Below are 26070 nucleotides of genomic sequence, written 5' to 3'. Positions count from 1 at the left end.
AGATGTCAAGTTCCAGCCCTTGAGAATTGTCTTAGTAAGATCATTTCTGAATGAGTCTTAGTCTCTAACAAAAATGTATTATTCTTGGTTAAACATTGGGAATAACTTTTGAGTATCTTGTAAGCCTTGTGGACTGACAAGTTGAAAGGCTTCAGTTGACTTAAATAGGATTATGTACAGACTTTGAAAGTATGAAGGAAAAATTTTAAACTTACACTTTTTTTTTAAAAGATTTTATTTATTTATTTGACAGAGATAGAGACAGCTAGAGAGAGAGGGAACACAAGCAGGGGGAGTGGGAGAGGAAGAAGCAGGCTCATAGCAGAGGAGCCTGATGTGGGGCTCGATCCCATAACGCTGGGATCACGCCCTGAGCCGAAGGCAGACGCTTAACCGCTATGCCACCCAGGCGCCCCTAAACTTACACTTTTGAAAGCATCCAGTAAGCTATTTTTTTTAGCATCCACGTTTTACTACAAAATTAATCCTGCTGCTTCTTTACCAGTGAGGTCACAAGGTTATGTTTTAAAAGGTCCTAAAACATGCACCCATGGTAATGTACTGGACGATAATTTCTACTAGTGGAAAGCTGTTCATTGCACTTACGCAAATTAGGTGGCCCTTACACTTTGCTTTTATTCTCTTCCTTAGAAGTACCTTTGTGCCTCTGGAGCTGAGCACAGGCTGTAATAGTTGCCTTTGAGTTTGAGTCTTTGTGAAAGCAGAGAAATTCTCTATTTGAGCATTTGATGTGTATGAGATTTTTCAATAATTTTTGGACATGAATAAGAATATGTTGTTCCCATTCATTACTTTAAAGGAAGAGACTCTCGTTATAAATATGATAGAACTTGTTTACTTTATTTTCAAGCATCTATTGGGTTAATTTTCACCTCTCTGGCTGCCTAAAGTGACCACACAAAATGTAGCTTAGTTCTACCTTTTAAACCGAAGTTGTAGATTATAGACACATTTTCAGTGTGCAACACAACAGTAGGCATTCTTGTTAAATTAGTTTGAGAAATTCCTTTTATTTTGTACAAGGTACGGTCCCTTTGCACAGTGAACAAATATAATACAAATCTGGGTTATTTAAAAAAGTATTGCCATTTCATAGTCTCCCTTACGCTATTGTACAATAATGTTTATTCATTTGAATTGAATGCACATCACTTTGAAAACTGGTTTCTGTAAAATAAACAGATCTTTCCAAGTTGCCGATAAAATGCACAGTGCACATATTTAGGTTGACCATGAACCTGTGTGTGATAGTGCTAGACAGAAGTTCCCAACAGTTGCTCTGTAAGACTGAAATGTCTTTTACTAGTAACTCCTAGATATGTGAAGGCAGCTGTTGTCACCATAGATGAATCACACCCTCTGCCTTTCCCTTCTCTGTGTATTGCCTAATTTGAATTGTATTTTATTTCTTTAATCACAGAATGCTAGAGCCAGAGGGTTGTTAGAGCTCCTTACCTTTCTCTCCTACTCCCCTTTTTAATACGTGAGGAAGAAAGGAGCCCAGAGAGGACAAGTAACACTCAAATCTCTTGACCCTGTGCTTTAGCGGTTCCACCATGCTCCCTCTTGCTGAATTTTGCCCGTAAGATAGTTGGCAAACAAGAGGTGACACTTGAAACTGGCATGACGCTGCTTGTTTGCAGTGAGCCAGGCAGCAGTTACTGTACATGCAGGGTAGGGGAAGAAGATAAAGCCTGGGAATGAGATGAAGTTTCTCCTGGCTGATCTGACTTCGCCATGCTTCTTGATCCTTGCTTTACAAAGATAATTGAGCACTTGCTGCCCTGAAATACTGAGGTAAGTCCCTTATCTCTATTTCTTTCTACATATGTATGAGAAATATTTACTTGGGTCTACAAAGGAATTTTCTAATATTTATATTTCATAAGGCTTTTGTGGAAAGGAAATTTGCTATTGCTGATCACTTGCTCCCATGCAGACATGCAGCATTCATGTAAGTATTCTATGTTTTCCCCTAACAATTAAATTTACTTAAGCGGTGAGTGAAGTGAGGGAGGGGGGTTTATTTATTTATTTTCTTGTTTTTGCTGGTCATTGCCCCAACTAATGGGTTCCATGGCAGACTTCCAGGTTGTATCAAGGACTTCAGGACTCCCACACTTCCTGTAGCTGCTGTTCCAGCTTTGCGGTCATTTAGTTCCTCTTCTGTTTACCTTTTTGGAAGTATTTTTTACTGGCTGGCTGTTACCAGAGAATGGAATGGTATAGGGGTGGCCATTAGTTTCCTTGGTTTGCCCTTCTGGTCTTTAATTCTTGTGAGGAGGTCCTCTTTTTTAGGGCTTGGGAATTGGCTCCAGTTTGACTCAAACTGAGCCCCAGTTTACCTGTGTTCATTGGTAGTGGAAAGTACAGACAGTTCTAAATACTGGGATCTGGAGCATTAACTCACTGTAATACGTTTTTGGCCATCTGAGTAGGTGGTGGTTTTAAGGTAGCAATACTTCATATCCTTATTTGCTGTTTACTGTAAAGTTTTACATCATGTTACAGCAACTGATTACAGTCCATTCTTTTCGTTTAGTTCCATCAAAAAGCATCATGTACTTTAAGCAGCTTATTGAACTTGCTATATCCAGTTTTATCTAATTTCTTCTACACTTATAGGTTGTATGCTACATCAAACTCAAGATTTATGAAGAAATGCTTGAAAGCAAGTACTCTTCTGAGTCAGGGAATGCCAACCAAATAAATTCAGGAGGCCAAATGGCTGTTTTTAGGGATACTTCATTCTTACCAGTCTGTGACTGCTTGCTTAAAGGCATCTCGAGTTGTTTCACATGGAATGACTCAGGTGTTGGATGGTTTGAGGTGATATGACCAGGCTAGGAATGACTTGGCAATGTTCTCGAACCTTGAATCAGCAAGATTTGGTAAAGCTGGCCTAGAAATCATTGTAGACTGAAGCAGGTTGCTGTGCTTTGGAAACATCTCCTACTACCACGAAGGGCAGAAGAAGGAAAGTTAATTTGTATTTATTACAGTCTTATTTTTAAAAATTGAAGTCAGTTTTGGACTATGTACTATAATCTTGGCCATTGTGATTGGACAGATCAGACACAGATGTACAGGTACTTTAACATTGATAGTAGCTGTTTATCTTAGGTAATAAAACAGATGTTGATGGTAACAGCAGCCAAAAGCACATACACATTTCAGGAGCTTTAAAGTAATCCTTTCCCCTCCCCACTTCCCTTTTCCCCCAGGAAGGTTTATGAAACCTACGCTATATGCTTTCTAAGCATCATGTTTCAGAGAATTAAGTATATCATATGTATATTTAGCTGATGTTAATGAGTAGCTGAATCTTAAGTGTTTTAAAAGATCACGTAATCCTGGGCATTTGGGGTTGGGTGTGGGTGAATGGATTTGCCTTTGTGAACAGACCGTTTGAACAATTACCCCAGTCCCACTTGGAAGCTCTTCTTTAGTTCCAGGTGAAAGTAATAACTAACACGCAGCTGGAGTCAGTCTGTATCATTATTTCAAGTCAGGGGATTGTCTTCTTTCAGAGTCAGAATATTCAGCAGAGCACATTGCAAGAGAGAGGCTTCTCTCTCTTAAGACTGCTTATCCTGAGAGGGCCCATTGGCAGGGCTTTGTCTTACTGGGAGGAGGTCATAATGACCAGGAATATGGCTGTTCCTAGGTAGGTCGTATGGATTCTGGATATAGCTGGAGTTATGACCGCGGCCTTCTTGGACCACACTGATTGTGGGCTCTAAGGAATATAGTGAAAAATGAGTTCAGAGAACAGATTAGCTTTGGTTGCCTTGTTGAGGGGGAATAGAGCTATTTAACTTGGTAGGGAGAGAAGCCAGGGATTTATAAATCTGTGATAAATATATGAGGGTTAGGACTGAGGCTAGCTCATGAAATGGAAAACCTAAGTGAATGTACTATCAGAATCCTAAGCTGTGGTCAAAACCAAGAGGTTTGGAATATCCTAGAGGTAGGCGTCTTACCAATAAGCCCAGGGACATAGGCAAAACTGGAAAAAGGTAGAATTCTGGATGGTAATTTAGAAACTTGCAAATGTCTGTTCTGATTGTTTTCTTTTTTAAACTGGGACTTTTATCAACAATCAGTTGAAATGTGTGTACCCACTGACTCCCCACCCCCAGCATGTCTGCTTCATAGTGGTTCTGATGTCTTTTTAAAGCAGAGTTGACACGAGAATGTGATTTCCTGCATGAGAGAGGAGGGTAATCCTGGGAGAGACCGTTCACCTTGGATTCCTTAAAAAGCAACAAAAGAAGGGTATGTTTTCAAGACAGGGTGAGTGGAGAGGGCTTGTTTTTACCTCAGATGCTGCACTATTGCCCTGATTTCACTAAGTTACTTATTTGAGACACCTACCAACTTCATATATATTTTTATTAGATGTCGACAAGGATGGCATATCTGTGTACGGAGACCCCATGTGCATAGGCGACTTCATTTCTACATAGCTGCTTTCTGGAAGCTTGCAGGTGAGGATGGGTGGGTCCTTAATTGTGGCGTAAGGGTTTTCACTGCTATTCAAGGAACAAGTGCTAGAACTGCACACGGATTCTTTCATGTAATCTGTAAGGCAAGAGAGAATTCTTAGGACATGCAAGGACACGGACTTCATTTCAATACCAGAAACAGATTGCAGTTTATGTGCCTTCAGGATCCTGGATCTATAAAAGCCTATGATAATCCAAGATTTCCTTTTTAAATATGTTGACGAGTGCTTTCCTAGGTAGGCAGAGGTTTTTTTCATAAAGAAACTTACGTTTTTGGAGGGATAGGAACATTTTTGTTCTTAGTTATCAGGTACAGAACCAGAAGGGGATTAATTCAAGATACTCATAATGTGCTTTCACATTTTTTTTTTACAAAATCCTGCAAAGATAGTTGATACTTTGTTATAGGGTGAAGGCCCAGAGAGAGGCAGTGACTTGGCTGATGTCCTGTAGGCTCATAAATGGCAGTGCCGAGGCTTGAATGCATGCCTTAGGACTCCTTGGCCTGTGTGTGTTCTGTGATATCATTCTTCCTCAGAATTCTTTTTGATGAGTAAGAAACTTAGATTCAAAGGAAGTAGGTGTGTGTTTTGGCACAGGTGTCAGCAACTTGGCAACCTTCAGGCAGCAAACTTCGGCAGCATCCCTGCTCTTGAGAAGCTTGTGATTAGAGCTGGGGCCGACTGAAGTGTAACAGAGGTGTAAAAAGCACCGGGGTCTCAAGCTAGCCTTTGGAAAGTTTGTTTTCTAGTAGGCCTTCCAGTGTATTCTCTGGGGTCGCTTACCCCAGTTCTTATGAATCCTAACTGAAACCAATTTTAGCAGTATCTTTTTCTGATACTAGGAGAACTCATGCTTCCTCTCCTGCTGCCTCTCAGGTGTGTCACCCCCAAGACTTCAGGGTATGTTAGGGTACCAAAGGATGCAGACTAGTTTCCAAATACGAGGCAAGGTAACTGTAGCTCACTGGAGGAAGAAAGTGTTTTCTTTGTGACCGGGAGTCACAGAAGGGAAGGGGAGCCCCTCCTTCAACCTGTATGCCATTTTCCCCTTTCGGGAAGATTACTGCCTCTTGTAGGTCATTCCAAGTGAGGCAAGACTTGCCTGGAAAAAGCACTAGATTCTCTGTCATCTGGCCAACTCTGGCCCTCGTTCTTCTGTGATGATCTGCCAGCCAGGGAGTCTAGAAATAAGCATGGAATTGTAAGGGCTCGACAGTAATGAGTGGTCTTCAGAGGTCTAAATTTCCCTAAGTGGTAGCAGATGGTGAAATTTCTGTATTTCTCAGCTCTAAATTTCTCTTAAGTGGTAGCAGATGGTGAAATTCTTGGATAGTCTTTCACTGGAACTATCACATGCTCTCTGCCTCCAGCTTGTGAGATTAATGAAAATGTAAAAAATAATAGTTAATAAAGGGATCATTGTAACTCAAGGGGTGACCAGGTCCTGGGAGATGAGAGATCAGAACACTCCATGTGGCTGAAAGTTGAGTTGTGTGTCACCACTAGCAGTGTTTTCTCCCATAACGGGACTGGCTGGGAGGGGATTTACTTTTCTGAGTATAGGGTTACTGATGTTTCAGCAGGTGACATTTCCTCAATCTTGTATAAAAGTACATTTACCCATTAGTTCATCCAAGTGTTCTGTTACCTGCGATGGAGCTAGAACAATAATTCTCTCCGTCCCTTTTACTGCTTAAGAGGAAGCTGTGGCTTGGCATGAGGAAGTGACCTCCCCAGGTCACACTGCTCGTCAGTAGCAGAGCGAGCTCCACAATCAGACTCAGGGCATTTTCCATCTCATCCTGGCCCACAGGTAGAGAGATGTTGGCCTTGGTCCCATCTGAGATGGTGGCCTCTTTCTAGCGTGGAACCCGAGAGAGGAGTAGGAGAAAACATTCTTGCTGGACAGTGAGCAGGCGAGGCTGCTGGTGAGGCTCTCGTGGGGAAAGGGCGATGTGGGTGCTGGGCCACAGTCTGCCTAGAGCCACATGAAGTTGCTTTTAGTGAGTACTTTGTTTCTTAGTACAAGGGGCTGGGGTATGTCCAGGAACCCCAGCGTGGTCCATCATTCCCACTTCGGGTTCTCTGAACTTGGCAGCCAAAGAGTAAGGCAGTATGACTCAGAGCTGCTGGTTTGGAAACTGAGGACAAGAACTGCTTAAAGAAGGGCTATCATCTCATAGCCCTCAAATCCTCTAACACCCCTCCCCTCCTCCGCACCCAGGCACATCCTTTTACTTTGATTGGTAGCTACCTTAATTGCGTGTTTTCTAAAACTTGAGGAATAGTGATAGAAAGTGTAGCCCTTGTGCTAGTATCTTCACTCCAGTTAGGTTATTTGGAACTTGGTACATCTGTGAAGAGGGCTGAGCAGGAAGGACTATGATTACTGCTTTAGAAATGAGGATACTGAAGCTCATAAAGTTTGCCTGACGTTAGTAAGTAGTTAAGTTGGGGCTTAGCCCATCTTCTCCAGTATCCAGTCATGGTGTTTCCCCTTGCATCTTATTATCGGTCCTCCCGTTCTAGATCTCGATATGCAAACTACGGCTGCAACAGCTTCACCTTACCCTCCACAAGGAATACCTTCTGTCAGTGGGGCCAAGCCCTGCTGACAGAGAAAAGCCAAGCTTTGAGTTTTTTGTGGATTTGAGCTTTTTGTGGATAATCCCATGATAGATTGAGTTAAGGCAGTGGGAGAGTCTTGAAGCTGTGGCTCCAGGCCTAACGGAGCCTCAGTCAGCCAGTAGTGTCCCTCTTCTCATTTCCACCGGAAAAGACAAGGCTGCCTTCAAGTTTGGGGGTATACAGCAGTCTCCCCACCCCACCAATCCACAGGGATACTTTTCCAAGATCCTCAGTGGATGCCTGAAACCACAGATAATAGTGAACCCTCTATATATTGTTTTTTCCTATGTGTACATACCTAAAGTTTAATTTATAAGCACAGCAAGAGATTAACCACAATAACTAATAGAACAATTATAACAGCGTAATGTAATAGATGTTATATGAATGGGGTCTTCCAAAATATTTTATTGTACTATACCCACCCTTCTTGTGATGATGTGAGATGGTGAAGTGAGGTGAATGACCTAGGTAGGCATTGTGACAGGCCACTATTGACTTCGATCATGTGACTGCAGGGTAACTGAAACCGAGGAAAGAGAAACTGCAGATAAGGGGGACTTACTGCAAATAGTTTGCTTTGCAGCAGGGGATGCACCTAAGTGAATAAAAGAGAAGTTGGGGTTGGGGGAGGGGATTCGTTTCAAAGAGAAGCTGTACCTTCCATAAAGGGGCCAGAGGGAGTGAAAGGATGGAGAAGTGTATGTGTGGGTTGAGGTGGTCGGAAGAGTTTGTTGGATTATGGAATAATCTGGATTCTATATCTGGGAACTGGAGGGAGGAAAGGGCAAGGCTAGCTGGAAAACCTACACTTCAGAAAGCTATTCTTCTCTCCAGCTGAGTCATCTACCTGCCCGCCCTCAGGGAGGGTGGGGTAGGGGGAAGAGCAACCAGCCTCTCTAAGACACTTCCTCATCCTTTTACAGCCCCACCCTACCCCAGCCAGTCCCTGCACTTCAGGGCATTTTGCAAGGAAAGGGGAAGCGTCCACCAAGGCTACCTAAGCTTTGGAGAGTGGCTCCTCCAAGGCCTGTAATTAGCATCAGACTGAAGACTTAGCTTTGTACTAAGTGTGCCTTAGTGTTTGTTCTCACCTAGTTCTAACCTCTCGCAAATCACAGTCTTACACCCTCAAATGCAGAAGGGGCCTTGGAAATGAGCCCAAACACCTTCATTTTATAAAGGAAGCAGCAAATCCAGAGAGGGGAAATGACTTTCCAGGGCCACCTTGTGAGTGGAATCGGAACTTACCTAGGCTTTTAGGTTCACACGAACGTATAGGTAAAGTCAGTATTTCACTCTCGGGGAAAACCCAGGCACTGAACATCTGTTTCTTCTCAGCCTATTACTATTATTGGAAAGCCACACTGCCTTTTCTCTTCCTGGGCCCTAGGTTAGTATTCTTCTCTTCATTGAGAGACAAGACTATGGGGCGAAGAAAAGGGAGATTACATGGTCAGAAGGAGAACCACACTGGCTAAAGTTTTCAGGATGTCACTGGACTCCTCACTACCTTGGAACCCAAAGTTATTGCAAGGAGACATGTGAAGGCTGGATTAGCAAGGAGCATACAGGTGGCATCCCTGTGGCAGCAACAGTGGGATTCAGGATTTCAGGATCATAAAGGTGATGGAGAGTGCCAGGGAGGATTTCTTCTGTATCACTTTGAAATGCCTGACAGACAAGGAATTAAACATAAGGCAGTTTGTTACAGTATCATTGTGTTGAGGGGGAGAAGGGGAAGGGGAGATGGGCAGGTGTTTAGAGGTAAAATGGGGTTAGCACAGCAAGCAATGTGTGGTGTCATGCAACTTCAGGATGATGGTGAGAGGGGGTCCAAAGTAAGTAACAAGGGCAAGGAGGAGCACTGGCTGAATTAAGACCTGGAGGGGGCCTTAGAGATGGTGCTAGTGCAACCTCAGCCTTCTAATGGAGGTAGAAACCAAACACAGAAAATAACATTGTGACCTAGTCAGTGCCACACAGTAAGAACTAGGACTAGAATCCAAAACTTCCAGGCCAGGGTGTTGCTCACCGAGTTCAGAGAACACTCAGACTCTTCACTCTTAATGGTTCTCATTTGGTTTGGCCCAGTAGTGTTAGGAAATAATTTGATTCCTGGTACAGACTAGTTTATTAAATGTTTATTTGGGAGTGCAGCCAGGTAGTGGGGTTTTATTCCATGTCTTTGATAAATATTTCTGTAAAGTTCCAAACCGTGACATTTCATTTTCCTCTTCGTGAATTCTCTTGTTCTGATGTGTTGGTTCCCAGCACCTGTTGGCATATTTACCTAGGCAGCCCTCTTTTCTAATTCAAAGGATGATTATAGCCAGAGTGGTGAAACAAAACCTGCCTGCAAAATCTGGCCTTCCCTGTACTTACAGGCTCAGATACATGATCCCACAAAACAGGAATGAAGGACGCTGAGCCAGAGACACTGCCCTCCTCAGCTTTGTTACACATTTATGGTTTTGAGTCTGAAAGCAGTCGCCCTAATCACAATGCCCAGGACAACAAAGTGCATAGGAAAGTTGTGTGCTCATTTATTGAGCTGTCTGGGCCTGTCTGAGCTTATTCATTCTTGAGTCATGCATATTTTCGGAGCTGAAAAGTCTCTTAGGAGGTCTTTCTGCCCAGTCCCCACACCTCTTTGAGAAAGAAACTGAGGTCTTGGGTCACAGTGATAAAACAGTCAAGCTTTCTTTTGTGTTTTTAGCTTCACCACTGTAATGGTGCTTGCCTCCATTTGGATGGTTTGAGTCAATACGCAGAAAATAGCCAGAATGGATGCTCCCAAGGGAGTAGTGAACTTTGGCTGTCCAGAAGCCGAGGGGTGACCTCCTGTTCTGATTGTTCTCTTGGGCTGTACACATCCTAATGTGTTCGTGGAGACTTGCCCTTCCTGCTCTCTTGCTCAGAACTACCCACCCCTAACTCACCGCATTTCTAATAACCACTCCACCAAGGGCTATAGATGACTAGCTCTCCTTGGTTAGGAAATGGTTGTGTCTCGGGTATAACTAAGACTAAATCTGAAAGATCAGAACGGTAATCAGGAAATCTGGGTCAGTCTAGACCAGTGGTTCCTCAGTATTAGTTGGTGGTATAGGCTGCCTAAGAATGCCCTGAAGTAGTCATTATAAGTGCAGATTCCAGGACCCCACTCTAGGTCTGCTTCAGAGTCTTGGGAAGATGGGGTGTGGACTTCTGTATGTTTGACAAGCTTTCCAGGTTATTCTGGTGCACAGCTAGATCTGTGATAGCCTTTGGGATCTGTGCTGCCTGTCGTCTCTTTCAGTGTGGCTGAGACTCCTAAATAGACCTCAGAGACGAAAGGACAGCCCTGTCACATTAGTGCAGCCCTTATAATATGCAGAAACACTTCCCATCTGTGACCTTTTTTATTGGATACTCACGATAACCTTAGTAGACACTAGGATAGGCATTAGACCATAGCGTAGGCATAATTATTCTGACCTTGCAGGTGAGGAAACTAGGCCTTGGAGAGCACCCAGTCTGAGGTCACAGTTAATACTTGACAGAGTAATAAGTGACATAGTTCCAAAGCCACCTATTTGACACATTCTGTTATTTAAACATAGGGCCTAAGCCCAGGGCAAGACCTGACCTTCGTCTTTGGTTTCACTCACAGACTTCCTAGAAGGATGATTCGACTTGCAGTTCCGACGTGCTTGGGATTAGTCCTCACCTCCTGCTCTCGGGGGTAGAGATCTCGAGGGTGGTGTGCCATACAGTACTAACCCTAGGAATTATTTTCATTCCTTGTGCCCCAGAAAGCCAGCAGGTGCAGGGTGGCAGTCCTCGCCAGCGCAACGACAGGAGGCCTCTGGGGCAGGTAGATTGACTTTATTTCAGAATTTATAATCAATTTAACTCCTACTAATTGGTTGGATAATGACATTCTGCATTTCCGGAGACATTTGGTTGGCATCTATAAAAAACCCACAAGCGCTTGCTAAGCAGGTGCAACTTAAATCGAAATATAAATTCGTTATTATTACGATTGCTCCTGAGCAGAGCTACCCAGCAGCCTCAGGTCCTGTGGTCTTTTTACTTTTTGGGGGGAGTGAGGGAAGAGATGTGCGCAGTGTCTCTCTGGTAGAATTCCTGGTCATTTCACATCTGTACTCTTTATCTTGCTAAGCCCTTTCTAATGGGACGTCAGGATTGGATACTCTACCTTTGAAGCCTTTGTCCATAATGTATGTGTTCTGACGTCTATCCATTCCACAAGCACCTGCATTAAAATAGTATAAAGAGAAAAATGGGGTGAGTGACATTTACTTAAACTGCATTTGTTTTGTTTTTGTTTTCTTGTTTTTTTCCTCCTTTACCATAAAATTAGTTCCAGAGGGTTATTGTGGGTCTAATCTACTCTGAGTCGCTTTGAGCACGCAGCAATGCCTACAGCGCTCAGGAGTGTTAGTGGTGAGCTACAGCCCCCCTGGCACACGCAGCCCTCCTCTTGAACCTTAACTCTGAGGGGGGTGTCTTCCGTGAGGTGGTCACAGGCTGTTCTGATGTCACCTGCGGTCACTCTAGCTGAAGTTCCAAGCTCCAGAAGTACACATTAAGGAATGAATCAGAGCCAGTGCTTAGCCTGGGGAAGGGGTGTCTGACGTTCCAAATTCCAGTTCTGTTGGATCTTGGAATGGGGTTGAAGACTCTTTCTTACCTCTCAGCTCTGGTCTTGCCTCCTCTCCTGGACCTGTAGCTCGAGTGAGGGGAGCCAGGGAGGGAGGGGGACCGGTGGCTGAGATTCCCAATTAGTCATCTTCCAGAATGTAGTCACTCCCACCCATAATCTGCACTCTTAGTTACCCATTTGGGGGAGTGGACCATTTGTACATAATTGAGAGTTGTCTTTGACAAGTATTACTAGTGTTTGTTTTTAATCTGAAGGATTTTTCTGCCTCTTGGCTGTCAGTTTATTCAGCTCCTACAGTGCATGGTCCTAAAGCCGTAGCCAGAGGCGGGACGTAAAACTTCGGGGACCAAGCTCGGGTTCTTTGCTGCTGGTGATACCAGGAAAGAAGCTGTCTGGCATTTTTAGGTTGAGACTGTAATGACTCTGGCACAGAGTCCATTTTTTCCAGCTTTTAACTGAGGACACACTACCAGGCAAGGAGTGCAGCAAGTAATTACTAAAATACAATGTGACTCCACTCGACTCTCCCCCGCTGCTGTTTAGATACATCCCCATTCCACACCTCCTCCACTGAGTTCCTAGGTTGAATTTGTAGGAGTCTATTCTTATCTGCCTGCCTTCCCCACATTACTGAGTGACAAGGCAGAACCAGTCCAAGTTTTCCTCTAGTTGGCTATCCTTCTAGAAGGCCTGTAGGTACCTGTGCCCTTCAGAAACATGACTAGCAACCTGTATCCTTGGCATCAGCTGAGCTCTTTATACTAAACAAAGGCTTCCTTCACCCTCCCTGAGGGAGGGAAGCTAGGCTGTTAATGTTTCCTTTTTTTTAGAACAGGAAACTGAGGCCCAAAGAGGGGCCGTGACTTGTCCGACACCACATGAACGAGAAGCTAGATGCCCCTAAGTATTGTCGTCCATTGGCCACCAGCCTGCCTTAGGGTAAGCCACAAAATGATAGCATGTGGTGGCTCTGGCTGCACTGGAGAGTGTACGTCTAGAAAGTAGGGAGAAATCTGGGCTGAGCCCAGAGCACACTCCCTTGGGGAAGGAGATGCAGCATGGTGGGGGGTGGGGTGGGAGGGTTGTATTTGCTGGGGTTATTGAAAGACCTAGACATGGCCTGGGGGACCTGTAGCCAAGAGCACAGCCTCCTAGGTACAGACTCAGGGTCTTTGCAGCCCACAGCTGCTCAAAGGGCAGATAAATTCAGAGCCTTCATGCTTCTTTAGTGCTACTGCACCCAGGGACCTGCAGGGGTTGGCAGAGCTGCAGTTCCTTGAGCTCTAGAAACCAGCTAGAGCCTGAGGGTTGTCCAGTATACTAAGGCCCAGCCTTAGAGAGGCACTTGTTGGAGAGGCTACATTCTCTGTTGATTCATTGTGCTTACTCCTATGGCCCCTATTTCTCTAACTCCACATCCTCGCACAGCAGGACTGACTTTGCAAGTCTCCTTTTTTTTCGTCTTTCCCAAGCCACTAGTTTGAGCCTAATATAGAGCAGAGAGGATGCCGGTTGACACATCCTACCCCAGCCTCTCCAGATCCCTGCTTGACCTGAGCCACTGGTGGGTCTGGGGTGTCTCTCTCTGGGGGACATTGGGCTTGTCGTCCACAACGACAGGGCCCAGAGAATCCCAAAGGTGTCCCCATCCTCAAGTCATTTTTCAGTGGTTTAGGGTTGTATTCTGTGGCCGATAGGGAGTACAATTATGTTGTGGCCCCTTCACCTAATACCAGTCACAGTTTCTCCACGTCCACTGACCGCGATGGGAGCAGGAGTGATGGGGGATGAATCCAGGCAAGCTTCCTTTAGATAGGGGATTGGGCTTGTAGACTAACCATGTTGGGAAGGAGGAGGGCCCAACAGGGAGAGTTCTGGGACCATGGGGGTGGGTCAAGGGGCAGGAAGGGGTAGGGCAGGTGCTGGGTCTGGTGTGGTATGAGAGCCTCGGGAGCCCAGCGGGTAGAGGGTAGGGCTGGGGGTCTAACCTGGTGAGTGTGGCTCAGCGGGGCGGCTGAGGTGTCTAAGTTCAATGTAGAAGTCCTCGGGCGGGTACCTGGCCTCCAGGGCACTGATCTGGAAATGGGAGTCTAGTGAGAGGAATGACAGGGAGGAGCCATTATTCCCAGGGCCCTGGTATGGCAGGGCGGGGAGTATGGAGGGGGTCAGGGTAGGGCAGGCTGGAAGGAATCAGGGCCCTGATGTGTACTATTCAAGGGGGCAAGGGCTAGGGGATCTGTTAGAATTGAGGCCATCTACCTTTCTCCCTCACCTCCCCCCCACCCCCAATAGGAACTGGTGCCCACGAGGGCAGAGGAAAGAAGCCTTTGGAAAGGAGTACCTTGGCACCAGTGGCCTCGCTCAGGCAAGGGTCCTTTACCAGACGGTGAATAAATCTTGCCCACATCCGGAAGCCCCACATTCAGGCCCTAGCTGTCTCCTTTGCGGTCCCTGGCTCATAGCCATCCTCTCCCCTAATAGAAATGAAGGGTGTCCTGGGCTTCATTTGCTTATGAGAACTGAAACAAGGGCTTGGGTTCCCCCACACCCCTTCTCCCTGGGGAAACCCATGCTCAGGATTCATCTACTAACCACCTCCCTTGGAGCTAGGACAGGGACCCTTTCAATGTGGAAAAAGGAGAGGTGGGACAGGATGGCAGGGGACCAGACTCAAACCACTACTGACCTAACACGTTCACAAAGCTGTAGGGGGTCCAGCCTGTTGTGTCTCTGTCAGGGGACTTGTTACTGAGCTGTTTGGAGAGTAGGAGAGCAAGTTAATCCCTTTGCTCCCGAGTTGCCCCTGCCCAGCCATCACTTAGCCCAGCCTTGTGCACCCGCCCCTGTGACGAGCCTGACCCACCTACGGCTTAGATCGTTGAGGGAGGGGAAGAGCGGGTGTACCGTGGCGTGACTGAGCTCAGCGGGGGCGGAATCTACCCCATTCTGAGCTGTCTGGCTGAAGTTGTAGGGTTCCCAGCCCTTGGGACAAAGGAGGGCAGGGCCGCCCAAGAGCCAAGAAGTGCCCTGAGCCTAGCTGGCTGACTGACGGGAAGTAGGTCAGCTAGGTGGGACTGAACTGTAGGAGAACAGGCTCTGGCGGTGTCTCAGATGTAACACGAGGCCATCTCTAGCACTAAGGGAGGCGCTAAGGCTGTCTGCCACATCATTGTCACCTCTGCTATCTGACCTGGCCTGCGTGTGAGTCTCCCTTTTGTAAGCAAGGGAAAGCCTTGTTTACTTCTAGCCTGCTGCAGCCTTGGTGACGTGGCCCTAGTTCATCGAGAGCCTCACCCTAGGAAAGCCCAGATTCCCTTCCCTCAGCTTCCAGCTCCTCAGATAAGCCTGAAGCTGAAGCTGGGAACGAGAGTCCAACCTGAGGAGATACACAGGAAGAGGGGCCAAAGCTGTGGGCTCAGGGCACGCTGCACTCCCATTTCATAGGAAAACTGAGGCTGAGAACAAGTGGAAGAAAGTGGCCTTGGGGTTCTGGCTTGACAGTGGTTGCCCCTGTGTATTGTTAGGGGGTTCAAGCCGCACTGCCACCAGGCTTTGGGCTTGTGGACGTTTTCTGTGGGCCAGACAGGGAGAAAGGATTCCCAGCTCTCTAGGGCAGAGGCTTGGAATATGAAAACTGCTCCTGTCCATGTTCCTGACGCAGGAAGGATATTACAGGAAGCCAGGAGCCCTGGGATCGCCCTCCTCATGGTCTTGCTATTGTATGTATGTACGTGCAGGGCTGTGTGTGCGTGCGTGCGCGCGTTCACATGCTTAGGTGGTGTCAGGAGGTGTGCAGCGTGAGCCTGTCAGACCTTGTGGTCCTAGAGGCTGTTTACATTTCTGAACTTCCTGCTCTCCCCAGTATGGGTCCCGGCACACCACGGGGGTGGGGGTGGGGGGCTCCCTACACGTGTGCTGAAACGTCCTTGCCCAAGGGCCTGTGATTGTAAGAGGAGGTCTTGCTGTCAGCCAGGGTTATGCTGGGAGCTGTGAAGGGAGGACCCTGTCCAGGGCGGTACACACCCGTCCTTGAAGACCTGAAGGGTTCACTGTCAGTGAGAACATTGGCTATGGCTGATATTTGGGTTTCTGTCCCTTGTGTCAGTTCTGATTGCAGTATATGGCTGCAGGTATGTAGCAGTAATGTGTATGCCAGATAGAAGGGCATCTGCCGGTACTGGAGTCCCAGTGGTGACTCTCTGAGGTGCTGGTTGCATGCGTGGTGTTGGAAATGCGCTGTAGTGACTGGTGGTAGGTGGTGTAGTATTTTGATTACATACGTTATATGGCAAAAGTGGTTACGTGGTTATATGTGACGAGAAGGCACCACGTGATGATCACATGATTTGGTACTGGTTCCTTACACACAGGTGTGGGGGTATATATCCTATCGAATGATGCTGTAGTTCGGTTACATGTGATGTCTGCTGGTTAAATGGCACGTGTTGGTTCCATGTAACCTGCTGGCTTCCTGTTAAATGCTTCACAGAGCGTTTACATGTCCCATGGATCCCAGGGCTGTTTAATGTATTGGCACTTGGTTCTACATGGACCCTCCAGGTGGAGTGTGGTTCCTTCCTGGGCAGAGGTGAGGGCTCATTGGGAGGACAGTGGGTGGGGGCTGGGGAGTCGGGGGCCCGGTACCTTGGTGGGGCTGTTCCTGTCCAGAGTGCTGGCCTGGCCGGTGGCAGGCCCCCCGCACGCCAGTGCGTGGTAGCTGGAATTGGAAAAGCACTGGGCATGGCTGCTACTTTGAGACAAATCTGGGAAAAGAACAAGGTGCCATACCATCATACCCCTGCCCCCTGGCATGAGACACCCCAATATTAACACTTGGGCTGGGCAGCCTTGGGAGTGCTCTGCAAAGAGAGACACGTAAGTCCCCCATCCCCCAAGCTCTCTGGTATCTACTACCCCCACAGAAATCTGTGGAGCCTAATTTGCCTCTTCCTTCACAGTGGACTTCCCTGCAGGATGCAAATTAGGCTTGCCAGTGTTGGAGGGTGGCGCCCAGCAGCTACAGCGTGGATGAGGAGTATTGGCTTTGACAGCATCATATGTCCCTGAGCCTCTGCTGCCCTCCCCTGCCTCCCTCCAGAGATCTATCCCAGGAGTGAGGCCATAAAGAGAATCCCTCTTCTCTTAGCCCCTCTTCTCTTATGCCCTCTTGTGGATTCCAGGACCCCTCCACAGTGTTGGGGAATTCCAGTGGAATGGTGTGAGAAAACTGGCCAGACTTATAGTCATAGAAGAAAATCCCCAAATCATCTCTGTAGGCTTGGGATTTCATCAGGGGATTGCTTTGGCTGAAACCAAGGAGGCAAGCAGGCCAGGAGCTCTCTGAAGGCAGGGCCTGTACCTGGACCACCCCTGTCTACCCTGCAGTACTTAGCAAGAATGAGCTGACGTGATCTTGGTTTTCTAAATCCAAGATGCAGGAGGCTGCAGGTCAGCCATAAGTTATGGAGCCAGTGGGGGAAAGTGCTTATCCTCATCTTACCCAGACGGACCCCGTGTCCTGTGGCTCAGGCCTATGGGCAATTTCAGAGCATTTTGACCTCTTCTGTTTAACTAAATATGAAGCCAAAAGCCTCATTTCTAAGGCAGCAGTCCAGGGTTCAGGAGAGAGGAAGGATCCAACCCAGCAGCCCCACCTCTACCCCATTCAGACTCTAGATAGAATGCCCTTTGGAGTTCCTACATTTGTGGACATACTGGGTCACTGCCCACACTTTCAACTCTCCCCCACCCCAAGTTAGGCACCACCCCCTTCCACTGTATTAATAGGGCCTTCCTAACTCTGGGAACTGGGAGGGAGGGTTGCTCTGCGGCCTTCCCCAAGGAAGCAAAGGTGGAACAGGGCTTGTAAACAGCCCCAGGGCCAGTTTCTTGAGGTGGCTCCGACATTAGGCTGAGAAGAGGTTCCCCTGGAGAGTTTAGGAAAGTTACTGTTCAGTGTGGGTATTCCTGTGGCCAAAGCCTGGTGAGAAAGATGGGAAGGAAGCTTTGGGGAAATGGAAGAGGACTCCTGATCATAGCTGCTCAGAGCTAGGCGCCCAGGAAATGACATTCTCATAAAACCCCCTCTACCTTTGCCAAGTAGGCTTCTGCTCCCCACGTCCCCTGTCTCTCCTGGAGTGTCTGAGTATCCAGCCCCAGCAGGCAGTCCTGCAGGCATGACCACCCCCGCTTAGCAGTAAGCCCGGGTGTCCCCAGGGATATCCTACCGTGTGGCTCTCCCTGGGTGGGTGGGTGGGTGGGTGTGTGTGTGTATAGGGGTAGGAGAGAGGATGCTGGCGGCATAGCGCTTACCTGGGAGCGAATAGTCAGTGCTGGTCATCCTCATGGCAGGTGTATAGGAGACACGGGGAGCCAGGTCACGGCCTTTCTCTTTCTGTCGCCGTCGGCGCCAAGCAAACAGGCCCAGCAGCACCACAATGAGGAACAACAGGAGGATGATGCCCGTGACAGCACCCACCGAGTGCCGTTCTGCACCCAGCGCCGGGCTGATCTTGGTGTAGGGGTTCAGCTCCTCCATCATGAGCGCGGCTGCGGACGGAGAGAGGACCTGAGTCTGGGGCAGGCCTGTTTGCTCTGCAGATCCTGGTCCAGCACCTAGAGCCGTCTAACTTTAGGAGACCTGGGTTCTGGTCTTTGGCTCTATTCTTCAATCCCTGTGTGATCCTGTCCCTCACTGTGCCTGTTTCTTCGACAGCTGCCTACAGGAGATGGAGTTCCAGGGTCGTGACAACATATGTGATCATGGATGGCAAATAAAATAACAACGAATGCTTACTGAGTACTTTGTTCTAAAAAGCGAGTTATAGATATTCACTCACTTGATCTTCCCAGCAGCCATATGAGATAGGGACTATTTAATTATTTCCCTTTCACAGATGAAGAAACTGAGTCATGACAAGGTTAGATAACTTAGCCAAGAGCATATAACCAGTAACTGGTAAAGTCAGGTTCCTCAGGAGTTGGGAAAAATTGGACTCAGCCCATCTCCTAGCTTACCAGCTGTGTGACTCCAAGTCCTCAGTCTGCTCATTTGTAACATGGGGGCAGTAATCCCACCCTCTGCAGGGAACTGTAAGCACCGTGTGACAGACTGGCAATGAAAGTGTGCCTATGTGCCCACGAATACTGTCCACAAAACCCCTCTTGATGACGTCTGCGTGGGCTGCCTCCATGCTGTTGCTAAGCCCATGGTGGAGGTCGTCCTGCTGCCCAGCACCGTCTACACCTCTCGGCTGTTATCAGCAACTGGCCTAACGGAGCTAGCCAGCATCCTCAGGGAAATAGTGTGCTGCATTCTCATTCTTTATGATATATCATCAGAATGCAATGGAAATGTCTTCTGGCCCCCTTTCTGTTATATGGGTAAAATGAAAGCCCCTTCTCATTCCCCATCTTCTAGAACAAACCTAATATAATCCCTTTTTGTTTGCAGCATTTCACAAAGTGTTTTTATGTATACAGAATCATTTATTGGGTGCTTGCTTATGTGCCAGGACTATGCCAAGTCCTCTGTTCATATTGTCTCAACTTGGTCCTCACAACTGTACTATGGGGTGTCCTCTGCAGAGCTGGAGCCAGGGTTGAGCCCCTTTAGGCTCCTCAGCCCTCAAAAGAACCTTGTGCTGTGTTGGAAGACAAGAATTTCTTCCCACTTGGCATTTGGGATAATAAGCCATTAAGTAAAACGAAATGATCTGCCTAGGACATCTAGCAGGTAATGGCCGAACCAGAATTGGGCCTATCTTCGACTGCCCACTGGCCTTTCCACAGGACTAGCTTGTGGGTACCTTTGTTTGGCTCACAGGGACTTGCCAAGGATGAGCACGGGGGAGCCGTGAATGAGAGGCTCCCGCTCCCTCTGCCTCTGGTACACGGTACCTGTGGCCTCTGCCTCCCTCTCTGTAACACACCCCTTTGCTCTCCTTCCAAAAGTGAATAAAGGGAAGTCACAAACTGTCCTTATAAAATCCAGTTGTTCCCATTGGAATCTCCCTAGATCCTGCCTCCCTGGGGCCCTTTCCACAGCCCCCTGCCTAGGGACTCTCCCCCTGTGTATTACCTTGGTCGCACCGGATTCCTTTGAATCCAGAGCTGCAGTAACAGGTGCCAGTGACGTGGTCGCAGGTGGCATTGTTCATGCACTCACACAGCTGCTGACACCCGTAGCCAAAGGTTCCTGGGGCACATCCTGCGTAGCACGAAGAAGAAATGGGACGGACGGTGAGACACACCCACTCTCCCATCCCATCCGTGGCCCGCTATGATTAGCCAGTTCTGACTCCCAGAGTCAAACCGATTTCCCTGTGGCTCCTGCTGTGGTTTGGTTTGATGCGTGGGGGTGGACGGAGCACCTCAGCCCTGAGTGGGGGGACACCCACTTCTACTTCCTCCTCACTCGACGGTATGCGGCATCTTCCGCGCGCCAGGCCCTGAGCTAGGTGCCCCTGAGGCTTCAAAGAAGAATTAAAGATCTGTCTCCCTTTATTCCCTCGGTACCCCCTCAGGCCTCTGTTCTGCTCTCGGCACCCCCATTCCTCCCGACCCCCAACTGGAGGAAGAAACCACAAACATCAAAGTAGGCATGACCTTCAGCCTTTTTTCTTGGAAGCTGCTCCAAAAATCCAGGAACAGGACGTGCAGAGTCCTGAACGAGTGACTGTGAAGGGGGAGGCTTCCCCGGCAGGAGGCTGATGCCTGGCACCAACACGCAGGGTCAGGGGTTGGGACAGCTTACTCTGCTCACAGTGTCGCCCGGTGAAGCCCGTGCGGCAGGTGCACTTGCCGCTAATGTGGTCGCAGCTGGCGCCGTTCTGACACTGGCACACACGCCCACAGTCCTTCCCGTAAAAGGCCGCAGGGCAGCCTGGAGAAACGGAGGGGACAAGGGCAGTACAGTCGGGACCAAACCTGTCATCTGCTGCCTCTTTCTCAGAGCCCAGGGTGAGGACCGGTGAGACCCGGCACCTCACCTCAGCGGTCTCTGCCCTCAGGACGCTCAGGCTGAAGGCGTAGGGGTGGCGGTGACGAAGGTGCCTTAGCGCCAGAGGCCAGGCTGGGGTCTCCCTGCTGTGTAGCCACAGGCTGTTCCTCCCTCTCTGGGCCCCACTGCGCAGGCGCTCTGGTCGTGGTGATTGCTGGAGCCCCTGACAGCCCTGACTTTCCAGGACTTGGGGCTGTTCAACCCCCGAATCCACCCAGGTTTCCCACTCCTTGGGTGGGTGGGCGCAGCCCCTGACCCTCGCCCCGCCTCCTCCCGCACGCCACAGGCCTGGACGATGCCCCAGGCAGCCAGCAGGCCGCAGCAGGAGATTCCAAATAGCTGGGAGGCTGGGAGGCAGGACTTACGCTGCGTGCAGAAGAGTCCGGTCCAGCCAGGCGTGCAGTGGCAGGCTCCGTCCTCAGCACGGCAGCTCCCCCCATTGTGGCAGCTACATGTGTGGAAGCAGGCGGGGCCCCAGAACCCTGCTGGGCAAGCTGGGGTGGGGGGAGCGAGACGCAGAGGGTGAGGGCAAGGCAGAGCGAAGCAGACAGAAGGAGAGAGAGGGAGCGGGGGAGGGCACATCAGCCGAGGTGCCCCGATACACCCCACTGTACTTCCTGGCTTTCCTGACACGCTGTTCCCAGAATTCCTCCACTCACCTCTTGGCCCACTTACCCAGGATTCCCATGAAGCCCAGATTCTCTGCCCACTCTCCCAGCTCTGAGGGCTGGTCTTCCCTTCCTGGGGGACTGGCTGTGATTTGCAGAGTGGGTGGGTGTGGTAAACTAAACATCGCAGTTTGCAGTGTGAACACGGTGTGTTTAACTTCCCCGTGACGATGGGGGCTCTCCCAGGAGAGGGACTCCCCTCCTTCGGCTGCTGAGCTCCCTGAGGATGACACTTGTGTCTCCTCCACCAGAATGGAAACTCCCTCAGGCCAACTGGGACCTCCCTAGGGGTCCTGTCCCCGTCTTACCCATCAGACAAGGCGCTCCACGGGGCAGAGGTTAGGCCTCCACCCTCAGATCGTGTGGTCTCGGTACACCTTACAAGATTGGGTACACCTTACAAGAACAGCCTCTCCAATGCCTTGTCCAGGCTTATGTGCCCAGGACATCATTCATGTGGGTCACTCCGGGGACGCCCTCACCCCTCTGAGGTGACTGCCCTGGTCTCACCTCACTTCCCCACTTCCAGCCCCCAGCATGCTAGTCCCTGCCCCTTCCTCCTCCCCAACCAAACTTAGGGGCCACTCCTTACTCAGGTGCTCATGGAGTATTAATTCTCAGTAGTAACGACAGTACTCCCAACAATGTCAATGCCTTCCATACTAACAGTTAAGAATGCCAATGGTCAACCCTAGAACTCATCATGTTAGCCGTGGGACTCTAACTGGGACTCAGGTGGACATTCCTGTCTGAGGAAGGGGGTTTCAGTCCTGGGAGGTGGACGCATCGGGGGTAAGAGGTTCTGTGTGAGGAGGAGGGTGTGTTTGGGGGCCTGACTCCTGGTGGGGGGGGCATTGCTTGGGCAGCTGCTTACCCTGTGAGCAGTCCTTGCCAATCCATCCGGGGACGCACTGGCAGGAGCCATCGATGGGGCTGCAGGTCCCGTTGTTGGCACAGGAACAGAGCTGGGCACAGCCCTGCCCGAAGTGCCCTCCAGCACACACTGTGGGCACAGGACAGCCTGACACCTGCCCTCCCACCCGCTCTCCTCAGAGCACCACCCACAGCGGCTGCAGCCCTGGGAGTTCACAGGTCACAGCCGTGATGGCCCGGACTCCCAGATCTGCGTGGGACCTGCCCACCCCCACAGCCCCATCACCCTGCTCCAGTTGCACATAAAGGAGTTCCCCTCCTGTGCCCACAGCTGCATTCCTCCGGAGGCTCAATTAATGATCCCCTTTGAAGGCACAGACAGGCCTCACGGATGGAAGCGGTGAGGCTGGGAATCCCGCCCCTGCCCTCCGTCCCGGGCTCCCTACACTGCTCCGCAGCCTTCTGCCATCTGTTACCACGTGCTTGCCAGCATCACGGATCCCACCGCACGAGGGTGGACCATGTTTGTAGCTGGAAGGAGAGGGACGAGTGCAGGGTGGCAGATTGGCCTGCAGTTAGACTGCTGGAGGACTGTCTGCCCACCCGTTTCCTCTGTGTCTCCAAACCCCACCTGTCCCTCAGGCCTTAGCTCATCCTCAGGGCAGCCTTCCTGGGTTCACAAGGTGCTCTCTTCCACGGAGCCTCTGTGGTATTTCAGTTGGAGTCAAACAAGGGGTGTGGTTCTCACACACCCCCCCACCTGGAGGAGTCACTCCTTGGTCCCTAAAGGAAGGGCTGGTTTCCTCAATGAGGCTGCAAGCTCCGGGAGAACTAGGTCTACGTGTTAACTGAGCACCCATCTCTCATTTCCCCTGCAGTTCATCCTCCACCTGCTTCCTACAACTCGAGCTCTTCACGGCACTTCTGTGCCCTGCTCAAACACACTCAGTGGCTCCCAGTGCCCCTGAATGAAATCTGGACCCTAAAGATCAACACCTAAGCTACTTCACCTGGTGACTACCCCGCTCTCCCAGCCACACAAGCCACTGGCCCACACACCACATTCTAATAACACCTGTGCCTTCGCTCCCGCTGTTCCTTCCAGAGCTTCCCGGACCCTCCTATCCAGCTGTGGAAATCTTACCCTGCCTATAAGACTCATTTTATTTTTATATTTTATTATTATTTTTAAGTAGGCTCCATGCCCAGCATCGAGCCCAGGGCAGGGCTTGAACTCACGACTCAGATCAAGATCTGAGCTGAGATCAAGAATTGGATGTTTAACCGACTGAGCCACCCAGGTGCCCCTCGGACTCCTTTTAAATGTGACTTTCCCCATAATCCCCCTGTAGTAGGCTGCTAGTCCTTCAATAATCCAGCCTCTTCTTCCTTAGAAGTAGAATCTGGAGTTTCAGCTGGGCTTATGGCCACCTGCAGCAAAGGTTTCATTTCTGAGGCTCCTGCACAGCTGGGTAGAGCGCTGACTACACCCTGGCAAGTGGAGATGGCGTGTCTATATTTGTCCATCCCTCGTCCTTGTTGAAGGAAATGTGGATGATGGATAAGAACCGTGGATAAGGTGGCTGGAGTTTAAGCAGCTACCTTCCATCAGAGGTGGAGGCCATGTGCCGGGATGGCTGAACCACAGCACAGAAGGAGGCTGGCCCCTGACCTCTTTGTAAACTACCCTGCCGTTCTCCGGTGGTCTCGTTCTGGAAGCCAGTTATTTGGGGTTTTTACGTCACTTAGAACTGAACCTAATCCTGACTGGCCCATCATCTGTGTTCTGGGCAGCTATGTCCTTGTTTGAACTTCCAGACTCTCAGTTTCTTCCCTGGTCTGTTACTATGACTTGTGAGCCGATTTCAGGCCGGGCCTGAGTTCTGCCCATGTCTTTGTTCTCCATGATGCCTGGAAAAAGCAGGCATGGTGGCTGAACGTGTGGAAGTAAAGTGGCTGCCCTTCAACTCCCAAGTCCTGCTGGGGAAGGCTGAGCTCTGAGTGTCCCCCTCTAGACTACAGGCTGTGTGAGGGCAGGGGACTTGGCTCTCTTGTTCGTTGCTGTGTCCGAGTGCCCAGCACGGTGCCTGACACATAGCAAACACTCGGGAAGTATTCCAGAATGGCCAGAATAGGCCTCAGGAGCAGTGACCTTCCAGTGGGTTCTGCTGGGATCACTGACTCCTGTCCCTTTGAGCTCTTCTCAGCTCAATCTTCTCCCCTCAAAGCCCAGTTGTAGCCTACCCTCCATCCTCAAAGAAGGCTTCACTGCATTCCTGTTATGGGGAGGAATTCCTTGAATCCCCAAGGCCCTCAGTCGGCTGAGCCACACGGAGGATCATGGGAAGGTACTGATTCTTGAAGCAAAGCAATTTAACCAGGACCCAGTTCTCTTAAACCTTGGGCTCTCACCCTCTCCTTTACGCCACACTGCCTCCCCTCGCCAGCCCTTCCCCAACCAGACCGTGGGCAGCTGGAGCCTAGGATTTGGGTCCCCCCTGTGCCTTTCCTGGGCATGATCAGTGGTTGGGACAAACGACGAAGACACCAGGGTCTCCAGTCTAAAGCCTTGGGTTTGGGTCTCAATTATATTTATGTATTCAACAAACACTTCTATGGCACTTATATGCACTGGACACTGTTCAGAGTGCTTCATAAATACTAGTTCAGTCAGCCTCGTGATACTGTCAATAGTAGATATTTCCATTACTACTCCCTATTATTAACTCTACTTCACAGATAGGGAAACTGAGGGACCGAGAGGTTAAGGAACTTGCCCAAGGTCACACAGCTCGGAAGGACTGCCCCTTACTGGTTAAGCACCTTTGAGCAGACCGCATGACCCCTCTACGTCCTGTTTCCTTATCTTTGCAATAGGGCCCTTACCGTCACTCACTGGCCTCAGGCTGTGGTTCACAGCTATGGGGAGGGGGGTGGCTGATGTGGGGTCCTGGGCTTCCCCTGGCAAAAGCCTTAGCTCCTTGCAGGGCGGATGACCTGCACCTTGCACCTGCAGCCCAGATTCCAGCTTTAGCTTCCAGAACAGCAGGCGGCCCAGCCTCCTCTTCCCCACTTCTGGGAGGTGCTTGATTTGGGGGGCCCATTCCCCAGTCCTGGCCCTGTATGGGGAGTGGGGTGAGCTGCGCCACCTACCCATGCCCCCCAAACCAGCTCTGAGCTTCTCTAACAAGACAGTCTTATCTTTGAAGCCTTTCTCACCCACACAAGGCTGACAAATTCACCCACAGAGCTGCTAATGCAATCAGTCTAATACATTAATTGGTCGACTTCTTAGCTGAATCAAGAGTGAGGCAAAAAGAGGGGCGGTGGAGAAGGGGGCTGGTGAAAAGAAAACATCTGGTTATATTTAATCTATGTTTAATGATTCTGCATAAGCAGGGTCTGTCATTTGTAACTCACTGGAAAGCCGGTCATTAGAAAGTGTCAGTTCAATTTTTTACAAGGTTTGAGACTTAACCAGGGCAGTTGCCATTAACAGCAAAGCCTATTAGATCTGTATGTGGAAAACACTCATTAGGCCAGCGGGCGATAAATCAGACGTCGCAGGATCTCAGACTTACTCCTCAGGCTGCTTAGATCCTAATTTAGACCCAGCCTATCTGTATTGACGGCTGGGTCTCCGATGTTTAATAAGTAAACCTCGACCTGTCAGGTTATGATTAAACTGTCCTAGGAG

The 26070-nt window shown here is 49.4% G+C and overlaps 1 protein-coding gene and 1 long non-coding RNA gene across 3 annotated transcripts in view; one reads left to right on the top strand and one right to left on the bottom strand.

Annotated features, from left to right (window-relative positions):
• Positions 1-2599: 2599 nt before the first annotated feature.
• The window catches only part of MEGF11 (multiple EGF like domains 11), a 219194-nt gene continuing 195723 nt past the window's right edge, over positions 2600-26070 (bottom strand). Inside the window, exons 15-24 of one of the 2 annotated variants that reach the window (XM_019794154.2) lie at positions 22375-22503; positions 21198-21326; positions 20587-20715; positions 19912-20040; positions 18144-18380; positions 16476-16594; positions 14518-14584; positions 13820-13921; positions 11364-11420; positions 4307-4605 (exon numbers count right to left, since the gene is read on the bottom strand). In XM_019794154.2, coding sequence (XP_019649713.2) covers positions 4382-4605; positions 11364-11420; positions 13820-13921; positions 14518-14584; positions 16476-16594; positions 18144-18380; positions 19912-20040; positions 20587-20715; positions 21198-21326; positions 22375-22503 — 1322 coding nt within the window. In that variant the 3' untranslated portion in view covers positions 4307-4381. Of the gene's footprint in view, positions 3761-4306; positions 4606-11363; positions 11421-13819; positions 13922-14517; positions 14585-16475; positions 16595-18143; positions 18381-19911; positions 20041-20586; positions 20716-21197; positions 21327-22374; positions 22504-26070 lie in introns of those variants that run through there. The other variant, XM_002914259.4, reaches the window with a different exon arrangement.
• LOC105235408 lies at positions 11390-18621 on the top strand. The gene is made up of 2 exons (XR_004625569.1): positions 11390-12770; positions 18183-18621. It is a non-coding gene; the product is annotated as an uncharacterized LOC105235408 (long non-coding RNA).

The sequence above is a fragment of the Ailuropoda melanoleuca genome, chromosome 5 (assembly GCF_002007445.2).
Source record: "Ailuropoda melanoleuca isolate Jingjing chromosome 5, ASM200744v2, whole genome shotgun sequence".
Lineage (NCBI taxonomy): Eukaryota > Metazoa > Chordata > Mammalia > Carnivora > Ursidae > Ailuropoda > Ailuropoda melanoleuca.
The sequence above is the reverse complement of the archived record's forward strand: the minus strand, read 5'-3'. Positions and strand labels throughout refer to the sequence as shown.